Source organism: Sciurus carolinensis, chromosome 1 (genome assembly GCF_902686445.1).
Source record: "Sciurus carolinensis chromosome 1, mSciCar1.2, whole genome shotgun sequence".
Classification (NCBI taxonomy): domain Eukaryota; kingdom Metazoa; phylum Chordata; class Mammalia; order Rodentia; family Sciuridae; genus Sciurus; species Sciurus carolinensis.
This window is the reverse complement of record NC_062213.1, coordinates 63,195,741-63,216,145: the sequence shown is the minus strand read 5'-3', so window position 1 is coordinate 63,216,145 and position 20,405 is coordinate 63,195,741. Positions and strand designations below refer to the sequence as shown.

The following is a 20,405-nucleotide window of genomic DNA, read 5'->3' as shown; positions in this document are numbered from 1 at the left end:
AGATAGGTTTCATATTTTCAAAGTAAATGTTAAACAGAAAGAAGATATACTTACATGTTGTGTAGACTGACCCTCACCTGGCTGCAAAATGCAGGGGTGACTTCTTATCTTTGCTTTTGGAATGAATGGATACATTGAAGCCAAGCAAGTTATTTACAGAGACAGGGACCCCCTGTCTACATGCATAATGTAGAGGAGTACACCCATCATTGTCTTCATCCATGACCAGCTCCTTGATATGCTGCATCTATGGAAAAATGAACATTCTACCTATAACTCTGCTATTTTGCCAACACAGTATTTTGCAAACTATTCCATAGTATAAGTATTTTCTAACAAGGATCAATGTGCATTCCCCAAGGGCAAAACTATAAACCTTATTGAGGATACTAGAGCAAATTAAAGATGGATGAATCCTCACATTCTGTCTCTCTGTAACATACCAAGAAGGTTGCCATATTAAAGGCTCTGAGAAGTCCTACAAGCAGGAAAATGCACTTAACAGTTTTATCAGCATTTTCCTGACATATTTGACCACACTTCCTTTTCTGATTCTCTCCTCATTATTTCCCCAAATAACACATAAGAGTTTAATGTGTTCTGTTGGGCAAAAGGAATAGGATGTTAAAACTAGGTTTACTTTTTCTTTTATAATAAAAGAGGAATGGCAATCAAGTTGAAATTCAATTATTAAGCATGTTTGTTATTTTTTGTTTAAAACATTCAAGTACATATATATTCTTGATTCTTTATTAAAGGCAGTGACAACCTGAAAATCTGTTTATTATAAAAATATGGCACACTTCACATGAATCTAATATTCACAGTAAATATTAGTTGGTTAATATAAATATGAAGATCATGCTTTTGGTCTGTCATCAGTGAGCCAAGTATGTTACATAGTTTTTCTTCATCGCTGATAGAGTATGACTAGTTCACTCACATACGTGGCTTTCCCACTGATATGCGATTCATAATGGTGGAAGAGTGAAGGAAATATGATTAATTATGTATGTGTACCTATTATAGATGAGGTTATACAGAAACTTTGTAACATCAAAAACTCATTCCCAAGGCAATTATCATCACCCTCCTCACCTTCACCATGCTATAAATAGATATTCAAATATAACATCTTTATTTTAAAATGTTTTTCAAATTCTAGAATCAGTGTTAATAACAATAAAAATAATAATAAGCATCATCAGTTTACTCTTTGTTGAACATAACTCAGTTTTGGATATCCATAATCATATATTACCTGCATAAACTCAGGTCGCAAATTTTTTAATCCATAAGGTTGCTGTACGGTCAAATGTAAAAAATTACGCCCAAGATGATCTTTTATGTCTACCTTGGCACCTAAAAGACATGATATAAATATAAATTGACTTACATAAAGCATGCACTGTGGTGGTTTCTCTACTTAATAAGAGATTTTTTTATGCCTTAATTTTAATGTTTATTTTATCTTATTTTTATTTTTTTCCATTTTGGTGTACCATAGCTGTATATATGGTGGGATTCATTGTAAATATCTGTACATGCACACGATATAACAATATAATTTAGCCAATATCATTCCCCCATATTTCACCTCCCTCCCTCCTCCATCCCCCTGGTCACTTTCCTCTGTTCTACTGATCTTTGATTTTCATGAGACATTCCCTCTTAAACCTTTCTTTTCCTTTTTCTCTCCTAACTTCCATATGAGAGAAAACACACAGTCCTTCACCTTCTTAGTCTGACTTATTTTGCTTAACATAATGTTTTCAAGTTCTATCTATTTTCCCACAAATGACATAATTTCAGTTTTTTATGACTGAATAAAACCTCACTGTGTATTTACACCACAGTTTCTAGGTGATAGACACCTAGGCTGGTTTCAAAGTTTGGCTATTGTAAATTGTGGAGCTACAAAGATGTGTGCATGTACCTCTGTAGTATCATAACTCTAATTCTTTAGGATAAATAGCATGGAGTGGTGAGAGTTTGGTCATATGGTGGTTCCATTCCTAGTCTTTTGAGGAACCTCCATACTGGTCTCTATTGTGGTTATACAAATTTACAATCCCACCAACAGTGTAAGTTTTTCATTTTTCTCCACATCCTCTCCAGAATTTTATTATTGTTTGTATTCTTGATGGTTATCATTCCCTAAACTTATAGACAATGATATCTAGATAAGAAAACTAAACATTTTAAAATAGGTTTACCTTACTCAGTGTGTGTATGTGTGTGTGTGTGTGTGTGTGTGTGTGTGCATGCGTGTATGCGTGTGCATGCATGCCTGCAAGGGGGTGAATCTGTGTGATACTACATTGATACATAAAGGCTTAATATAAATATGAGAGATTGACTATGAAGAAAGAAGAGGGAAGAGAAAAAAATCTCCTTTTTTGCCATCCTAGTACCACTTGTATCTGAAATGGGGTTAACTACCATACCACAACCATACAGTACTGACTTATTGAAAGAAAGCTGATAAAATGTTCAACAAATACCTGGTGTGAAACAATTGCCTTCTAAATGTTATCTATTTTTTTTTCTGGAGTTATCTTTTTAATATTGCTCCCTTACTGGACTGAAAATGATTCTAGACATGGACAGTGTGTTTATCTTTGTATTCCCAGCTCCCAGTTCAGTGCCTGGTACATGATAGATGTAATAAGTGTTTATCTAACCAAATTGAGTACTAGTTCCAAAGGCTTGGATTGCTCCCCCTTGGTACCTTTAGAAAGCAGCAAATTCACAATATTCCAAGATGCAGAAGCAGTTGCTAGTATAAGTGGAGAGCGTCCTTCAGAATCAGTGCTATTGATATCTGCTCCCTGAAATAAAAACAAGTCTTTCCACAAAGGGTTTATGAACAGACAAATCAGCTTACACTGCAATCTGTAAATAATAATAATCCACTGGAATAGAGTATCTATATTACAGCCAGCATGTAACTGATCATAGAATTATTTTACATTTCCCTATAATCCACATCAAAACCTCAAGGCATTCTTTAATAAACTCAAAAATGAAATAATTCTCACATGTGAGGCTTTTGGTTGACATCTGGCAATAGATTTATTACTATCTAAGCCCTAAAGATAAAATTCTCTGACTATAGCAGTAGTTTATTTCCCACAGTATTAAAAATCACTGTTCGTGCCAGGCACAGCGACAAACTACAATCCCAGTGGTTCAGGAGGGTGAAGCAGAAGGATTGCAAGTTCAAAGCCAGCCTCAGCAATTTATCAAGGCCCTAAGCAACTCAATGAGACCCTGTCTCTCATAAAATGTAAAAAAGGGATGGGAATATGACTCAGTGGTTAAGCACCCTTGGGTTCAATCCCTTGTACTCCTCCACCAAAAAAAAATCACTATGATTTTTTTGACGTTATGGTTAGAAATAAAAGGTCTTTGAAATGTCCATGGGGAGAATTCTATACTTTGGATAGGGTAATAAAAATAGCTTAAACTCCAATTGTGGGCACATCCCTGATCTCTCAGGACCTGCTGAGTACAGATGCAGTGGGCGCAGCATTCACTTTGAAAGCTTTATGGTGGTAAGTAGCATCCACCACAGCTCTTGTCAGGCAAAGATGCCAACATGCATTTTTGGAAAACTACACATGGCACAAAACTATGGTATCTAAGGAGGCTTTCCAGGACTCTTTGTGTGACTATCACAACTGCAGTAGTTACTATTATGCCATATTAAATACAACAAGTAGGACATTCATTGCTGACATGGTGGGACTTCAATAAACCCACCACACATTCATCCAGAAACTCGGGGATTCCACTACTGAGAATGAAAAAGATCTCATGCTTTCTTTGCAATCAATCTTCAACAGGATTTTTCAATTCCTGCATTTTCATGGGTTGAAAGAAGGTACTGTGGCAGAGGTACAATGAAAGTGACAGTGACATAGGATACCTGTCCTGCTTTACCCTCAAGCCACCATTGCTAAAGAAGCGTTAGCTAAGTTTCTGAGACCTCCAGGAGGACTGATTCACAGACCAACAAAGAGCTCACATGACAAGCTCCACACATGAAAAACATTGGTACAGGCATCAAAACTGCACTTTAGTATTTCTAACTTCATGGTAATAAAATTTGGCCATTTTGTATTCATACATAATATACTGTAGTTGCAAAAGTTAATAATCCTTCTGGAAACTTTTCTTTCTTACTAAGCAAGAAATTAGAGTATGGTTTATTTTTGGAAATCCTTACTATGTAATTATATGATTTTTCATATGTAAACAGTAATTTAAAAAGTAAACTTGTTCATTGAATAGTTACCACTGAAATTAAGTATTCCGCTAGTTCATGGTGATCAAATAAAGAGGCTCTGCAAAAAGAGAAGTAGGGTAATATTAATATAAATAAATAAAATAAAGCTAGTGTATTCAGAAAGTGAATTTAAGTGTATACTCAATAAGATGATATAATGTTAAAAAAATCTGTAACCCTTGAAATGTATAATTGATCACCAGTTGCATGCAAGGTGTGCCTAAAACTCACTTGTAGAGTTCAAAATACTGCCCCCCCCCGCAATACACACACACTTTCATGGGCTTATCTTTGGCAAAAGCTAATAAAGAAGCACTGGTTTTCCTGATTTTTTCATAAAACTAAAAATAATTATGAAGAGAATTGAAGTTATTTTAATATCATATCACAACTAGTCACAATTATATTTTTTGGTTAAATATAAACAGTTTAAATTAAAAACCATGAAAAAAATCACAAGAAAGCATGTTCTCCCAATCACCAAGGAAAATAATTGAAATAGTATGCAAAATTATAATGTTTTTGCAATATTTTTAATTAGTAAGGTAAATAGAAGTTTTTAATTTATACTATAGTATTGCCATAACAAATGTTAATACTAGTGATGTACAATTTTATGTTTCTCTTCACAAATCTCATTTTTAAGTTCCTATTCAAAACTATCTCGGCTGTTCTTGCCCTTTGTGTATTTCAGAATTAGCTTGCTGATTTTCACCAAAAATTCACAATTACATTGAATAACAACATGGGATTCATTTTCCTAAAATAAATCTTTCTTAGGTATATTAAAGTTATGTTCTAAAGGTACATTTTAACTATACTCAAGCCATTGTGTTTCCAAATTAACTAAACATTGGAGTCAAAGAGTTTTAAAAGAATCCTGAGGTTCATCCCAGAGATTCTGATAGAATCTGGAGTATTAGTTGGCATTGAGATTTTATAAGCTCCAGGCATCTGTACACAGAATGACAGGTGGGAAACTTGCCTGTGAAGCAGGGTCTCATGATTTCCATCGAGGGCATTAACAATATTTCTGTCACCAGAATAGGATGATATCATCAATTTAACAATTTCAGTGGCTCCTTGGGTTGCAGCAAAATGAAGGGCCATGCACTTCCCATTCTATAAAGAGTTTTGATGCCAGAATCAGTGTTTAAATCTTAAGGATATAATTTATATTATATAAATATAAATATATATATGGGGAGTTTCTTCTTCCCAGATCAAGGAATGTCAAATTTAAAAAGAAATATAGTTCTTAGATGCATCTACTGAAAATTATCAGTATAAAAATCAAAGTTAGCAATCATGCTTCTTTGCCATCTGACAGTTCTTGGCATATGCTGCCATCATTATTATATGGATGCCATTCTTTCTCCCAGGAATATGAGGACCTTATTTCATCCATTGCTGTAAGACCCAGTGTACAAAGTGACTTCCAGTCCCATACCAACAGTGGTAGCTCCTCATTTCTATATTGATGGGATTTAGGAGTGGTGCCCAAAAGCTGTATAAGATTACTAAGCAATCTCTTCTTCCACAGAGTGGACAAGCCTTTGAGGTAGCTGGGAGTAGAGTGTGTTGTCACCCAAAACCCAAGACACAGAAGGGAAAAGGGTCTCAAGTCTCTACTTTTGATCAGACACGTCTGGCATAAGGTCAGAACCAGACACAGTCAACACTTTTTCACATATTTATCCTTAGAAATTAGGTGGTCCCTGGTTAAAAGACTAAACTCCTCAGACTAGAACTCTAACCTAGGACATTCATGGTTGGACTTAAATGTTCCTGACTGACAATATTAACAAAGTATTATCTTTGAGGGTAGGCCTAGTAGTATCTTTGAGGGTAAGCCTTAACTTGTTCAATGGCAGTTATACTGGATATCCTCTTTACTGTACCTGTATTTGCAATTGTTTTTGATATATTGCAATTTATCAATCAAAATTTGGGGACATTCTCTTCTGCTTCTTTGCATGAATACAAGGAAATAATATTTATTTTCTGCTATATATGTTTTCAATCTAAACTGACTTTAAAGGAATTGTAAAGCATTTTGGGAAATATTTATGACAATTCTAAAATAAAAGTATCATTTAGATTGTGAACAAGTACCTCCACCAGGTCTATGTGTGCACCATTGTCCAAGCACATTTTAATCATTTCCAAGTCTCCACTTTGAACCGCCAAGTGGAGCGGGCTGGCTTTCTTATTATTCACAAAGTTAATATGAGATTGTCGACTGTATCCATGTTCTTCACCTTTAGAAGAAAATATCATTCACAAGGAATATTTAAAATAATACAATTTTTAAAAAGAAAGGACATTTAGACTTACATAAAAGCCTATGTATAAATTCTGTTAAATACTTTTCAAATTAATTGCATCTAACAAAACAGGTTTCTTCATCATATAAAAAATAGAAAAGCCTCCACTCACCATACTTTAATATTATTTCCATGCATTTTTTGGCACCAGAAAATGCAGCCTGGTGAACAGGGAAATCTCCCCATTTATTAGATTTACATAGCTTAGCTCCTTTATTTAACTGAAAGAAAAAAAAGAAAAGAAAAGGGAAAAAGTCAATTACACAAGTTAGTCCCCAAAAAACAGGGGTGGACAAGAGTTTATGTTCTTTGGGCTGTTTCACTCTTCAATGCCTGTTTAAAAATATACAAAAGCCTTCATATGATACAAAATCTAGGCAAGAAGGCAATTTGGAAACTAGTCTAAGATTCTGAAATAGAGACATTTCATGTCTTCCAAAGGTGAAGTAACCCCATGATACAGAAATATCAGTTTTGATACTGCAGTAAACAAAAGTCAGCATATTTTAAAAACATTTTCACAATCTCTATACTCATTCTCAATTTCTTATGCAAATACGGTGATAATATTTTCCAGATTCTTTTCCTTCCTTTATGCAAAATTAGTAAAAAAACTAAATAAACAAGGATAGATAAAGATTTATAAATAATATACCAACATTCTTATTAAGTCATAAAAATCAGGTATTTTCACTAAGGAAGGTTCTTTATTTAAAAGATGTTAGAAGAACTTAATATTGTATTTTATCTTTTTGTCTGAGTCAATTATTTTCAAGTACCATTTTCTATAAATCATTGGACTTCAATTTCGTTTTAAGCATCTTTTATCATTAAATTAAAAATAGTTTTGAAACTCTAGAACAAAGGACAAAGCAAATACCTGTGAACTTGCCTTCTAGAAATGACATAATTTAAATAAAATCATATATATATTATGTATATAAAATTTTGTGTAATCCAAAATGAAAGATGTACTTCATCAAATCATATTGTTGTTAAATAAAAGTTTTTCATGAACAGTATGATCACACAGTATATACTGAAAAATTACATTTGCAAAGAAATAAAATTTTAAACTCATTATTTTCTAAAGCGTTTTCAACTTTACTATTTTGATATAACAATTCGCTTTTGGTTTATTTAAAGCTTTTTTTTCTAAATTCTTGGTTTGAGTGTGATTTCATTTATTTTGATTCTCTTCATTATTTATTCTCTTTTGGGTCCAATCATGTCAGTTTTTATACTCTAAGTACATGTAGTAAACATGTTAACTCATACTTCTGCATCTCAACATCAGACAAATATTTTAAAATTCTTTTCAATTTTATGTTATTACATTCTGAGATGGTGACAAGGTGAAATCAATTGGCGAAAATATAGAACCTGGCCTGGGTATCAGGCAGGTGATTAAGGAATATTTGAAAGACAGACATCTTTGGCATTTCACTGGGCTACCCAGGAAACCTTGCCAGGAAGAAGGCTGGCTCTGTGCCATAGGACCGTGGCTCCCACTAAGGAACATTAGCCACTAAAACACTCAGGGCTCCCTTTTTGAGAACCCATGGCAATGAATTTTTCCTCTGGTCTTAGAAACAGGAAAGCTGTATTTCTTGTGGCTTTTATTTTATGGGCCAAATCAACCTGGAATTGACTCTATTCATTTTTCCTTTGACCATTTGGAAGCTCACAGTCAAGTATCTGACTCATCTTTATCAACATACAGGCTGCTATACTTTGTATTCTATATTCTAATGGGACCATCAGCTTCATCTTAAAATTTTCAGCCTATATTTCCTTTTCATTTTGATTTTCTTTCATGTTTTAATGTTAGTCTTCTGTTACCAATATCAGGTCCTCTTAGAATCTAAGTGGTATATACACATATAAAAACAGACCTAGGTTTTTTTTTTTTCCAATCTCTTTTCTTTATTTTATATTTTGCTAAGGATAGAAAATAAAGAGCTGCTATAAATAGCAACAATTCATGTCACATGAAAAGATAAAGAAATTATGGTTAATTATACAAACCAAAATTTGAAGTGCTTCACTATTATCTTTGGCGCATGTGGTTAACACTGCTGTGTTTCCATTTTCTCCTTCCAAATCAATATTAATACTTCTGTGCTCAGTCAAGACCTATACAAAAGAGGAGGGAAAATGTCAAAAAGCAAAATTATAGATTTCCAAATAAGGACTTGTCTTCCCCTTGATTCCAAGGTCTCCCATGACAGGGAACATGTCTTATCTTTTTTCATCCCTCTCCCACATGATCTGGCAAAAAATCTTGCACATAGTGGATATTGAATAAATTTATCAAAAGGACAAAATCATGATTTTAATATCACATCAATTAAGACAATATCGAATTGCAGAATTGGAAATAGAATTTCAAATAAAAATTTTAAATACTTAACACGGTTTCACTTACTACCTCTCAGTTGTATGAAGTGAGCTACATTAACTAATATCTTCAAAAAATAAATCTGTGGAGCCATTTGTAATATGTGCATAAGAGAAAGGGAAAAGAGGAGAGAAGAGGGGAGAGAGGCGACGGGAGGGAGGCAGGGATGATTTCTTCACCCCCCTCGCCATTATATTTTTATCTTGATTGAAAACATTCTGGGAAAGGTCAAGGAAAACTCTATTCTCTTCAGTAAAAGAGAGCACCATGGAACACTTGAGTATAACAACTCAATCAATTCATCCTTGGTCTGGAATAGATATTTTTTCTATTATATATACAATAGAATATTATTCAGCTCTAAAGAAGAATGAAATTATGGCATTTGCCTGTAAATGGATGGAGCTGGAGAATATCATGCTAAGTGAAATAAGTTAATCCCCAAAAAACCAAAAGCCTAATGTTTTCTCTGATGCTAATTCACAATGAGGGGTGGGGTGGCTAGGCAAGAATAGAGTTATTTAGATTAGGTAGAAGGGATTGATGGGTGGGAAGGGGGTCCAGGGGTAGGAAGGGGAGTGGAATGAATTAGACATTATTACCCTATGTACATATATAACTATATGACTGGTGGGATTCTACATCATGTATAAATAGAAGAATGAGAAATTATACTCCATTATACATGATGTATCAAAGTGCATTCTACTCTCATGTATAACTAATTAAAACAAATAAAAAAAAAAAACTTTTAAAGAAAGTTAGGATCCCAATAAAATGATCCAGTAAGTTTTCTGATAGAATTTAATTGAAGACTGTTAACATACTCGCCTGGTGACTGCCAAGTGATTGCTGGCCAGATCTATGGCTCTTTAAACAGACTTTATTTCATATTAAAACCAACAAAAGTAGTCTCATACAAGGGTTACTCTCAAGACAAAAATTTATTAACTGACCTACTGGAGGCTTTTCCTCTCCCAGTAAAATCATGACATGGGCTCATAATTACATTGGTTTTTTTTTTAAAGCTTATTCAACAAGCTGTTTCTTAAAAACCTTGACTGCTTTAAAATAGTACCCAACCTCCAACTGGAGTCCCTTCTCAATAGAATGTGCCCAATGTGAGTGTCAGCAAATGAATTACTAATGAGCTTTGCTCATAGGAGAACATTAAACTGAGGTTTTGGTCCATAAGAACACAGAGGGGACTTATTGATGGATGAAGGGAAATGAGATCAAAAGGTTCACTACATGAACAATAGGCACATTTACATTCTATTCTTAAGAAGTGTTATATTCACACCTAAAAGAACCCTCTAAATTCTATCAGAAGATACTATTTTTCTCTTTGCCCTCTTAGAATCACAAATTTGCAGCATTGATTAGGACATTCCTATTGTACTATCATAAGCACAATTTTAAAAATCTGTTAAATTATATGTGCCAGCAGCTCCAGAGAGAGGAACTAACTGTACACCCACTTCATCTTCATTCATGACCAAATAAGTCTAGAAGTTTGGCAGGTGAACTCTCTGAGGTCCCTCTGATAAGAATTCAGTAAGTCTGCTGGCCACAGTGGCACATGCCAGTAATCCCAGCAGCTCAGCAGGCTGAGGCAGGAGGATCTTGAGTTCAAAGTCAGCCTCAGCAATGGCAAGGCACTAAGCAATTCAGTGAGACCCTGTTTCTAAATAAAACACAAAATAAGCCTGGGGATGTGGTTGAGGACCCCTGAGTTCAATCCCCAGTACCCCCTCCAAAAAAAAAAAAAAAAGAATCCAGGAAGCTCATGGGAGCTTGAAACAACTGGATGCTTTGAGTTCAAGCCCCAAGGACCAAGACCATTGAGAAATATGGCTGCCCCCTAATCCCTAGGCAGGAGACCCCAGAGAATATTGCATTGTCTGTACAACAATTTGAGGTGATACATGGATGACAGTTTTTTACTTTATAACCAAACAGGCAATGGTAAAAAGTGTGAGGAAGGCTGGTGGAAGTGAAGGAACTTTCTAAACTGGCCATGGCTGGCTGGGTGGGTGTAGGTCAGACCCATGGGCATGACAGGGAGAGGCAGGCTGACTGTGATTCATAAGAATTCAGGGAGATGCTCCAAAACGCCCCTTCTCCTGTCTCTGGTAAACTAGAAGGGTTTGAAGATATTTTTAGACTATAATTATGGCTGGTAAGACTATGTAGGGGAGAGAACATTTCAACTGTCCTATGACCCTATTTTTCTTCTGTTATGCAGTGCCATCCAGGAAATTTTGGTTTATGTCTCCCATCAAGTTTATAAATCACTGATGGGGTGGACTTATTTCTAAACTTTCTTTTCTATTTCCATGCCATATTAACCTTTCTGTATGTGTTGATCTGAAGATTTCTTTTTCTAATTAACAATAGCTTTTCAATTATTACCTGCCTTTGAATTCCCAAATCACAACTTTAGTGCCAAGATTAATTAAGTTAATGGGCAGCTGTTTCTGAAAAGAACCTTCAGAGAAAGCCCAAGAGCTGCAGGAGGAAATATGTGACATCCCTGGGGGATCTCTACAGTCACAAGTGGCCCAACAAGAAGGACATGGAAGCAACCCCAGGCTTATGAATAACGTAGGTATTAAGAAAAGACTGGACAGCCTGTTGTCAAAGAACTTTCTAATAGCCTCCTCAGGGGACAGTCTCAACCCCCTTCAGGGGTACCAATACTCCAGCTCTCTCCTCTACTTATTCATTCAATTTTTTATTCCCACACCCACCGTGGACCAGCACAGTACTGAGGACTGAAGACACTCAGTAAGTGTGTAAGGACCCCTGAGTACAATACCCAGTACCACAGTAAGTCACAGTCCATCCTTCAAGGATAACCAGTCAGTGAGGAAGAAAAGCACATGAACATTTCATAACATTATCATGCACTGAGAGTTGACAGAGGTCCAAAACAGGAACAGTGGGAAGCAGGAGGGGGAAATCCCTTACTCCAGGTATGCCAGGCTTACAGAAGCCAGGGTCTCAGAGGACTGAGAGAAGAGATTTTGTGCTAAAGGGAGCTTGGATCTCTTTGATGATTTGTAGAAAATTGGACTTTGGTGTGGGTTGGCTTAATAGCCAGATGAGCATCTTTAATATTGTTTCCATGGGAAAACTTATTTCAGGTTCCAAATGACCTACCCTAGAAATGAACTCTTAGGGCATGATCCTTTTGTAAATAGCATTCTTCTTTTAGGAAACATGCTTGCTTTCCAGTGTGTCTGTGAGATTCTAAAGTGTAGTTTAAAAGCCAAGGCCTGGAGCTGGGGGTGTAGCTCAGTGGTAAAGTGTTTGCATAGCATAAACTAAGGCCCTGCATTGGATCCCCAGGATGGGGGGGTGGGCGGGGAATCCATATCCTAAATCTCACCCTCGAGGCCTTTACCAGAGTTTCCTCTGTTTCAGCAAACATACCGTCAAGACTTGAAAAACAAAAATTCCCCAATAGTAGCCTATGTCTTCTACTAGCTGATCCTTTGGCAGACCGCTCACTTTAACAAAACAGCACCTTATAATTAAGGTTTCTGATTTCACTAAGACACTCAAGACTTTTTTTTTTTTTTGTAGCCATTCCATCAATGATGTGTGTGCTAAAGCCTGAGCTTGGGCACTTAAAGGATGAGAGTCCAAGTTCTAATTCTTGCTTTCAGTAGTTATGCGATATTATGCAAGTTATTTAGTTCTCTCTGTGCCTCATCTGACTCAGCTGTGAAATGGAGATACTAACAATGTTGCAGTTTTTTTATAATGAGGATTTAATAAATTAAAACACAAGACTCTTAAAAAATGCTTGGTAAATCAAAAGGACTATCACTCCCACCTCCACCTCCACCATCATCAGCAGGTGGTGAGAGGTAACCAAGGTTGTCATTATGTTTCATTTGCCCTGAAGTTTAAGTTGATCACTCCACCAGGCAGAGACTGTTGGATCTGGTGCCAGTCGCTGCTCCAACAGCCTCTGTGAGTGGGACCGCAGGCTCACCTTTAAGATCTCATTGTACATGCCCTGAGCGGCGATGTGAAGGGGCGCCATCATGCAGCCGTTTCGGAGGTTTGGGTTTGCTCCTTGGCTGAGAAGAAACTTAACACTTTCCACCTGGTTTTTTTCTGCAGCCCAGTGCAGAGGGGTGTTTCCATAATCGTCCATTATATTCAGCACTAGGAAAACAATATCAAAACATGTATTAAATTTTGCTTGGACTGTGCCAAGTGCTATTATAATTGGCTGCATCTTCTTTATCAGAAATAAAAATATAGCTTTGGTTCTCAAGAAACCTCCAATGGGCACCTTTAGGGAATATACTTGCTGACTCTGTAAATTGAGTTAAATTTCTGTCTATAGTGCTCATAAGAAATAGATCTTATTGCTACATGTTTTGATGTTTATAAATTCTAGGACTATGATAAATATTGAGATTATATAAGAGCAGGAACCACATGACAGGCAATCAACTAGATTCTATATGACTATGATTTCATTTTAGCCTCCAATAGCCTGTGAGGTACCACTAAGACCAATTTTCAGAAAGATGAAGTTGCTGAAACCTAGAGAGGTTGAGAGTCTTGCTAATGTCATAGCTAATGAGGAGTTCAGTGAGTTATATTACCTCTTTGAACCTCAGCTTTCTCATAGTCAAAGTTAGTAATAATAAAATACACACACACACACACACACACACTTTGCAATGCTATTAGGAGAATAATATTAAATCATGTTTTTAAAGATCTTAGCAGAATGCCTGACCTATGGTGATGTTTCCAAACATGTTAATTAGAAAACATGAGCTTAAGCTCCTAATGCTATAGTTTTCACATATTTCTAAAATATAATAAATGGTACTTTTTACCCTGTGAGCATAAGAATAATGTGCCCTTTTATCCTACAGGGTTCTACAACTATTCTAAAATAGATACAGCTATCTGCTTTATCAACTGTTTTCATCTTTGACGGAATATCCTTATGTCTGGGGAGGGAGAAAAAGATTCACTTATAAATATGATTTGGGGACTGTCAATAATACCTGGAATATGATGCAGCTGCTTTTCCTGTTTCTCTCCACTATCTCCTTAAATTCGTCAAAGTGCCTCATTCTCAAAAACACACATACAGGCGCGCACACACACACACACAAACACACACTCAAGTACCCTGAGAGTTACACATCATGCACATTTCTTGAACATTCTGTCTGAACAAGATGGAGCATTTCATTCAGTAAACTTAATTAACAAGGGCCTATGCTTACAAAGTCTCATTCATTAACTAAATACCTTGAATTTGGCTTTTATCTTCACCACTTTCCAGAACTCAATTTTACATAGGTCATTGGGGCCATATGACAGGCAATCAACTAGATTTCTTGTGATCAACTTCCTGAAATCTTTGGAGCAATTGATCCTTGTATCATCTATCCCAATAACTTCTCCCTTCACCTGTGTATCATCCATCTTTAATTCATCACCCTCTTCATCCTTTCTCTGGCTCTTCTGCTACCATGTGTCTCTTAAGGTTGATACTCTACCTTTGGCTACCTTTGGTAGCAATCTGTGATATCTTAAAGGACATTCATTCACTTCCACAGTATCATCTATTTCCTATAATAATGGTTCTGCAAAGGTGGCTCCTTTCTGTATTTCTATTATCTAATGGATATTTTCAAGGGTCAATCCCCTGGCTGTTAAATATCTCCTCACACACTTAGCACTTATATTTTTTCTGTTAACTCATATCTCCCTTTTTGAGATGGTTATACTATTAGCTTAATCTCCTAAATTAGGAATCTCAAAGTCAGTTCCAACTCCCTGCCACTTACTCTTCAAGCTCAGAATGTGGTCAAGCACTGTCAACTCTGCATGTACATATATCCCAAATCTCTCTTTCTCTTTATTCCAACCTTTCTTTTTTCTCATGAAGAAAAAAATCTTTTTAACAAGACTTCTACTAATCCATTTCCCACAACAACAAAGGATTAAAATAAGATTTTATGATACTATTTCACTGTTTAAGTCTCTGTACATCCACCTCAGTCATTGCCTGTGGATGCATTTCTCACACAAAGCCAGGTGTCCCAGGCTAAGAGGAAGATATCACCTCTTTTTGAGGTGTTAGTTTCATTCAATGATTGTTTTATTTTGTGTGTGTGGGTAACCATCTACATGTTTTCTAGCTTTATGTTTTTTTAATTTTTACAGACTGTATTTTGATTCATTGTACACAAATGGGGCACAACTTTTCCTTTCTATGGTTGTACACAATGTAGATTCACACCATTTGTGTAATCACACATGTACACAGGGTAATGATGTCTGTATCGTTCCACTATCTTTTCAATGATTGATTTAAATGTAGAATAACATCTTCTGAAAAAACATAGAAAGGTGTGTAAAATGTACACAAATTTTTATCATCTGTCTAAAAAGTCAAAGAAAGTTTGAATTTGTGGTGCGTGTCCCAGATGTTTTTACTCTTCTTTGCAGTATTTTAGTGGAAAATTTTGAACAGTACTCATCTGCAGGGAAACCAACACTCCAGATGGAGACAGATACTCAGGCCCTTTGCAATCTGGCACTAATCTACCCTTTGGAACTGCTTCATACCATTTTCCCCAGTCGGTCTAGTGGGAGAACTGGTTTATGGAGGGCTCACTGTAACACTTTGTTACCTGCACAAGAAGAACCACTGATGATCATCTTCATCAGTTCAACTTGACCTTCTGCTGCTGCATAATGCAAAGGGGAAGCACTGGTATCATCGTATTTGCTTAATTTCCTTCGATTCTTGATAAAGTTTTGTAATCTATGTGCATTTCCTTCAAAAACCACCTATAGGAATATAAGAAAACCCATTACCTTAAACAAGAATATGCAAAACTTATGACTATAGAGCTAATTATTTTATAGCCTTAACAAGTTTACAATTATCCAAACTATCATGCTTACAATTAAGTATATATATTTTTTGTGAAGTACGCAAAATACTGACAAAAAATGAGACAAGAAAATGTCTAAACATTGATCATTACATTAAATAAATGTTTTGATTTTCTGATTGTAAACTTAAAAATGGTGTAGATATAAAGGCCTTGGAGAAAGTTTAGAAGTGAACTTAAGAAATATACTCTGAGAAATAGTAAATAAAGTGAAAACAGAGGAATTTGCTTTGCCAGTTGAAAATGTACTTAAACTCCGGCATGAGGGATTCAGGTTAGATTAAAAGGTTTTCAGAAATACAAGGGTTATTAAGTCCAGGAATCTAAATTACTGTCTGCTTGGGCTTTCCTGCCTACAGTCAAACTCCATCCAGTGTTTCCTTATAGAACAGAGCTCAAATCATCCTCCAGCACCGTCCTGCAATTCATGTGAGCAGTAATTCAGAATGGTGCCCCTCCCCCAGAGAATATGTAACTCTTCTTTTTTTTTTTTGCACCAGGACACCTGTCAGTGTCCTGACAAGAGGTGTGTGGACTATATTTTTGGCTGCATGACAAATGTTAAAAATCAATATATAGTAGAATCTGAGGGTGAGATAAAAAAAAAACCACCAACGTAGAATGAATCATGCAATAGAACAAGATATCATAAAGCTTAAGAACAGACATGGTAGGGCAGGTTCAATAGATTTTTTACAACTTCTGTCACTGACCCGTAAATGTACAATTCCAAACAAATGCCACTTCCACTCTTGTCAGGGGAAGAGCTAGAGCTTTTTTGAACACCCCACTTCTCCGACACTTTTTTTATTTCCCTTATGTTCACCATGTATAGACTGAAGATGATTTATCATGGATAATATTGTTTTTCCCCCTTGTGAAATTTTAGGTGATAGTGTTTATATTCTGTTTTGATTCATTCTCACAAAGTATGAAAAATTTCCAAATAGGATTTTCTCTTGGAAAGCTGGTAGCCTAAATAGAATCAAATTACTAAAAGTTAAAGAAAACTTTAAAGGTAATTTTATTTAATGCTATTAAGGTCACTATTGAAAACAAATTTTTTACAAAAGTCTTCATGTCATAAACTTGCCTCTCTCATCTACCTTACATTCTTATTTAAATTTTTCAAATATGTTGGGTAATAACGTGTATCAAGTTCCTCCTAAAATTAACTACTGAATCCTCTCATAACATTCATTGACAATATATTTCCTTATTCAATCATCTGAAAGATTTTAATGTCTACCTTACACAGAAAATGAAGACTTTTAAAAAGCATTAATTACAAAAGTAATTATACTTCAATTGACTGATAAGATTTTTGTTCAAAGTTGCTTCTAGAAATCTTGCCTATATTTGAAAGTGAATTTTAGGTATTATCTGATTGTCATACCTAAATCTGATTGTCATACCTAATCCTACTGTTGACGACTTTACATTGTTGAGATTACAATGACATCATTGATGATATATCAGGTCAGAGAGGCTAGAAATGCCATTGAATTAGTTATTCTGATATTTGGCTTCCAAAGACAAGGTCAAATTTAAAGGTGAATTGCAAATTTTGGCCCAAAACTGAGGCTGAGGCCAAATGCTAACATGTCCCTTAATGGCATGCGGTGACCTCTGGGAGTTGGGCCTTTCCAGCTCCATGCTGTGCTGCTGTATGCATGTCATGATTGAGTTCTGCAAGGCTCTTCACCTGACCAATAGGCACCTTCTTCCTCTCCTGTCCTCAATCCACCCAGTTTCCTGTGGCCCTCCTAAATTCTGCCTCAAAGGAGGTCTTCCTGGTGGTATTAGCAACCATTGCTATACAGCCTCTCTGGCTCTCTCTCCAGTCCACAATGGAGTCTCCCAGATGTATGGGAACTCACAGCAATGATTTTACTGGAGTGTGCTGTTCCTTCTCATTTTTTTTTTTTTTTTTTTTTTTAGATTTTTCTCCACTTTAATTTCTAACATGAAAAATATTGGCAGATATAAATCAGACACACATTCTTCAGGATCCTCCATATTTTTTAAGTTTAAGAAGGTTCTAAGATGAAAAAAGTTTGAGAAATACTGTATCTAGTTCTTTTTTTTTTTTTTTTTTTTTTTGTACCAGGGATTGAACTCAACCACTGAGCCACATCCCCAGCCCTATTTTGTATTTTACTTAGAGACAGGGTCTCACTGAGTTGCTTAGCACCTTGCTTTTGCTGAAGCTGGCTTTGAACTCACAATCCTCCTGCCTCAGCGTCCCAAGCTGCTGGCATTACAGACGTGTGCCTCCACACCCAGCTTCTAGTTCTTTCTTAATCTCTCATTTTATGCACTACATATGCCAGGTGTGTACAACACATTCATGTACTTTTTCATGATACTTTTATATGTGCAAATTTTTTTCCAGAGGAAGAAATATATAAACAGAGATCTTACATAGTGGCAAGTGGGGCCATGAGGATTATTATATACACTAGGAATCCCCTTGACTAGTTGGTGAGTTTTCATTCCCTAGAAGCTTAACATAAATCAGCATAAGGAAATATTAATAGAACTTCATTCCAGTTCTATGGCTACATCATAATTAAAATTATTTCTTGCGCTTTCCAGATTTGCAAATATGTGACCAAGTAAACATTTGCCTAAAAATTTTCCAAAGCTATTTCTAAATGAATACTTCATTACATAGACTCAGAGCAAAATGTTCTATGAGACAGTAACTTTTCATGGAACCCATTATACAATGATTAGTTTCTGAAAATGCAGAAAACTCCCCCAAATAAAATATCCAGATACTTACTTTAGTTCTACCTTTGACTATGACTGGTCACATTTGCCACATGTTAATGTATGTGTCAAAACGCCAATCTATTATTTTTAAAGATAACTAGAAAATTTCTCATGACTGAAAAGAAAAGCTATCAAACTGTCCTAAAATACGTATCTTAATATAGTTAGTAAAAAATTAGCATATTAAGGTTAATTCAGTAAAGGTCAGTTTGAAATAAAAATTTAATCTCAAATTTTTGAACCTGGATCTAACTTCTGTTACCACAGATGAGCACTGAAGAAATTACTCTTTTGTTGTAGATTCTTAAATAAGATGTGTTACTTTTCAACTTAAAAATACCTGAATTCCATATAATCTATATATACCTTTAATGATTGCAGGACATAAAATAAGCATCTGTTTTCAAATTTACACATATTCAGTAATAAATAAAAAATGAAATTCTTGCAAAAGAAGGTTCTTCCTCAATTTCATGTCTTATTAAATAAAAGTGTATACCTAAATCCATGTGGAAGCATTTTGCACTTGAATTTGATATGCTCTTTGAATGATGATAAAAGGCTTATACTGCCCACCCCAGTGCCTGAAAGAGCAGTTTATAGGTCTGTTCAGCGACATGCTGCCAACACAAACCCAACTCCACACTCCTTAGAGGAAGTACCAGCACATCTCATGTACTCATGGAAGTTAAGTAGGGTACTGTTTTGCCATTGTGAATTCAACAGAACCTTGTGAGCTCACAAGGTATTATTGATGTGTTCGAGAGGCTTAATTCAGAAACTGACATGTTGTCAGGCTCTGAGGAGATTTCTTAAATAGAGGTCTGAAGTTAAGCCTAGGACATGATTTAGACAAATTTTCACATATGCATCTGATGCTGCTTCCTATTGTTGCAGGGTCCCTTCATGCTCTTTTGGATTCTGAACTATATGACTGGATTCAGTACATTATAGACTAGATCACTTTAGAGAAGCTAATTATAGCTAGTCCTTTTAAATCAGAGATTTCAAATTCATTTGTTTTACTTTGCTCTAATGAAATTCATATAAGCAGTAATGGGGTGAAAAAGGAGGAAAACTAAGGTGAGAGATTACAACAAATGGAAGGTTAAATACTAACATTTTAACTCTCTTGAAAGAAAGTTATTGAACAAGACAAAAAGTATCAGTCTGATGGTTCTTTTTCTACATTTCTCATTTTAGAAGTTTTCTTCCATCTTTCCATTTTCCCCCCCAGTACTAGGAATCAAACCCAGGGGCACTACTAGTACTACTACTACTGGTACTAAGCTACATCCCCAACCCTTTTTAATTTTGAGACAGGGTCTCACTAAGTTACTGAGATTGGCCTTGAACTTGCCATTCCCCTGCCTCAACCTCCTGAGGAGCCAGGATTATAGATGTGCCCCAATGTGCCTGGTTGATCCTCTAATTAGCATTCATGAGATACGGTGGGTATGTACTGGAGAAAATAAATTATACACCCTATCTTTCAAATCAGAAGACCACCAAAAAAGGCCCTGATTTCAAAACCCTCCAGTGTTATATATGTTGCACTGAAATGAGTCCATTCACTGGGATTTTTATGGAATGACCTATAATTGTTGCAGTTAGAAAAATAAAATATCTAAATCCCTTGATCTTCAGGTCCTAAT

At 35.7% G+C, this 20,405-nt stretch overlaps 1 protein-coding gene across 1 annotated transcript in view; it reads right to left on the bottom strand.

Moving 5' to 3' along the window:
• Trpa1 (transient receptor potential cation channel subfamily A member 1) overlaps window positions 1-20,405 on the bottom strand; it is a 51,680-nt gene that overhangs the window by 29,846 nt on the left and 1,429 nt on the right. Inside the window, exons 2-11 of the mRNA XM_047567045.1 lie at window positions 15,706-15,865; window positions 13,026-13,201; window positions 8,647-8,754; window positions 6,731-6,839; window positions 6,407-6,552; window positions 5,277-5,413; window positions 4,301-4,349; window positions 2,732-2,831; window positions 1,262-1,362; window positions 78-247 (exon numbers count right to left, since the gene is read on the bottom strand). Coding sequence (XP_047423001.1) covers window positions 78-247; window positions 1,262-1,362; window positions 2,732-2,831; window positions 4,301-4,349; window positions 5,277-5,413; window positions 6,407-6,552; window positions 6,731-6,839; window positions 8,647-8,754; window positions 13,026-13,201; window positions 15,706-15,865 — 1,256 coding nt within the window. The remainder of the gene's footprint in view (window positions 1-77; window positions 248-1,261; window positions 1,363-2,731; window positions 2,832-4,300; window positions 4,350-5,276; window positions 5,414-6,406; window positions 6,553-6,730; window positions 6,840-8,646; window positions 8,755-13,025; window positions 13,202-15,705; window positions 15,866-20,405) is intronic.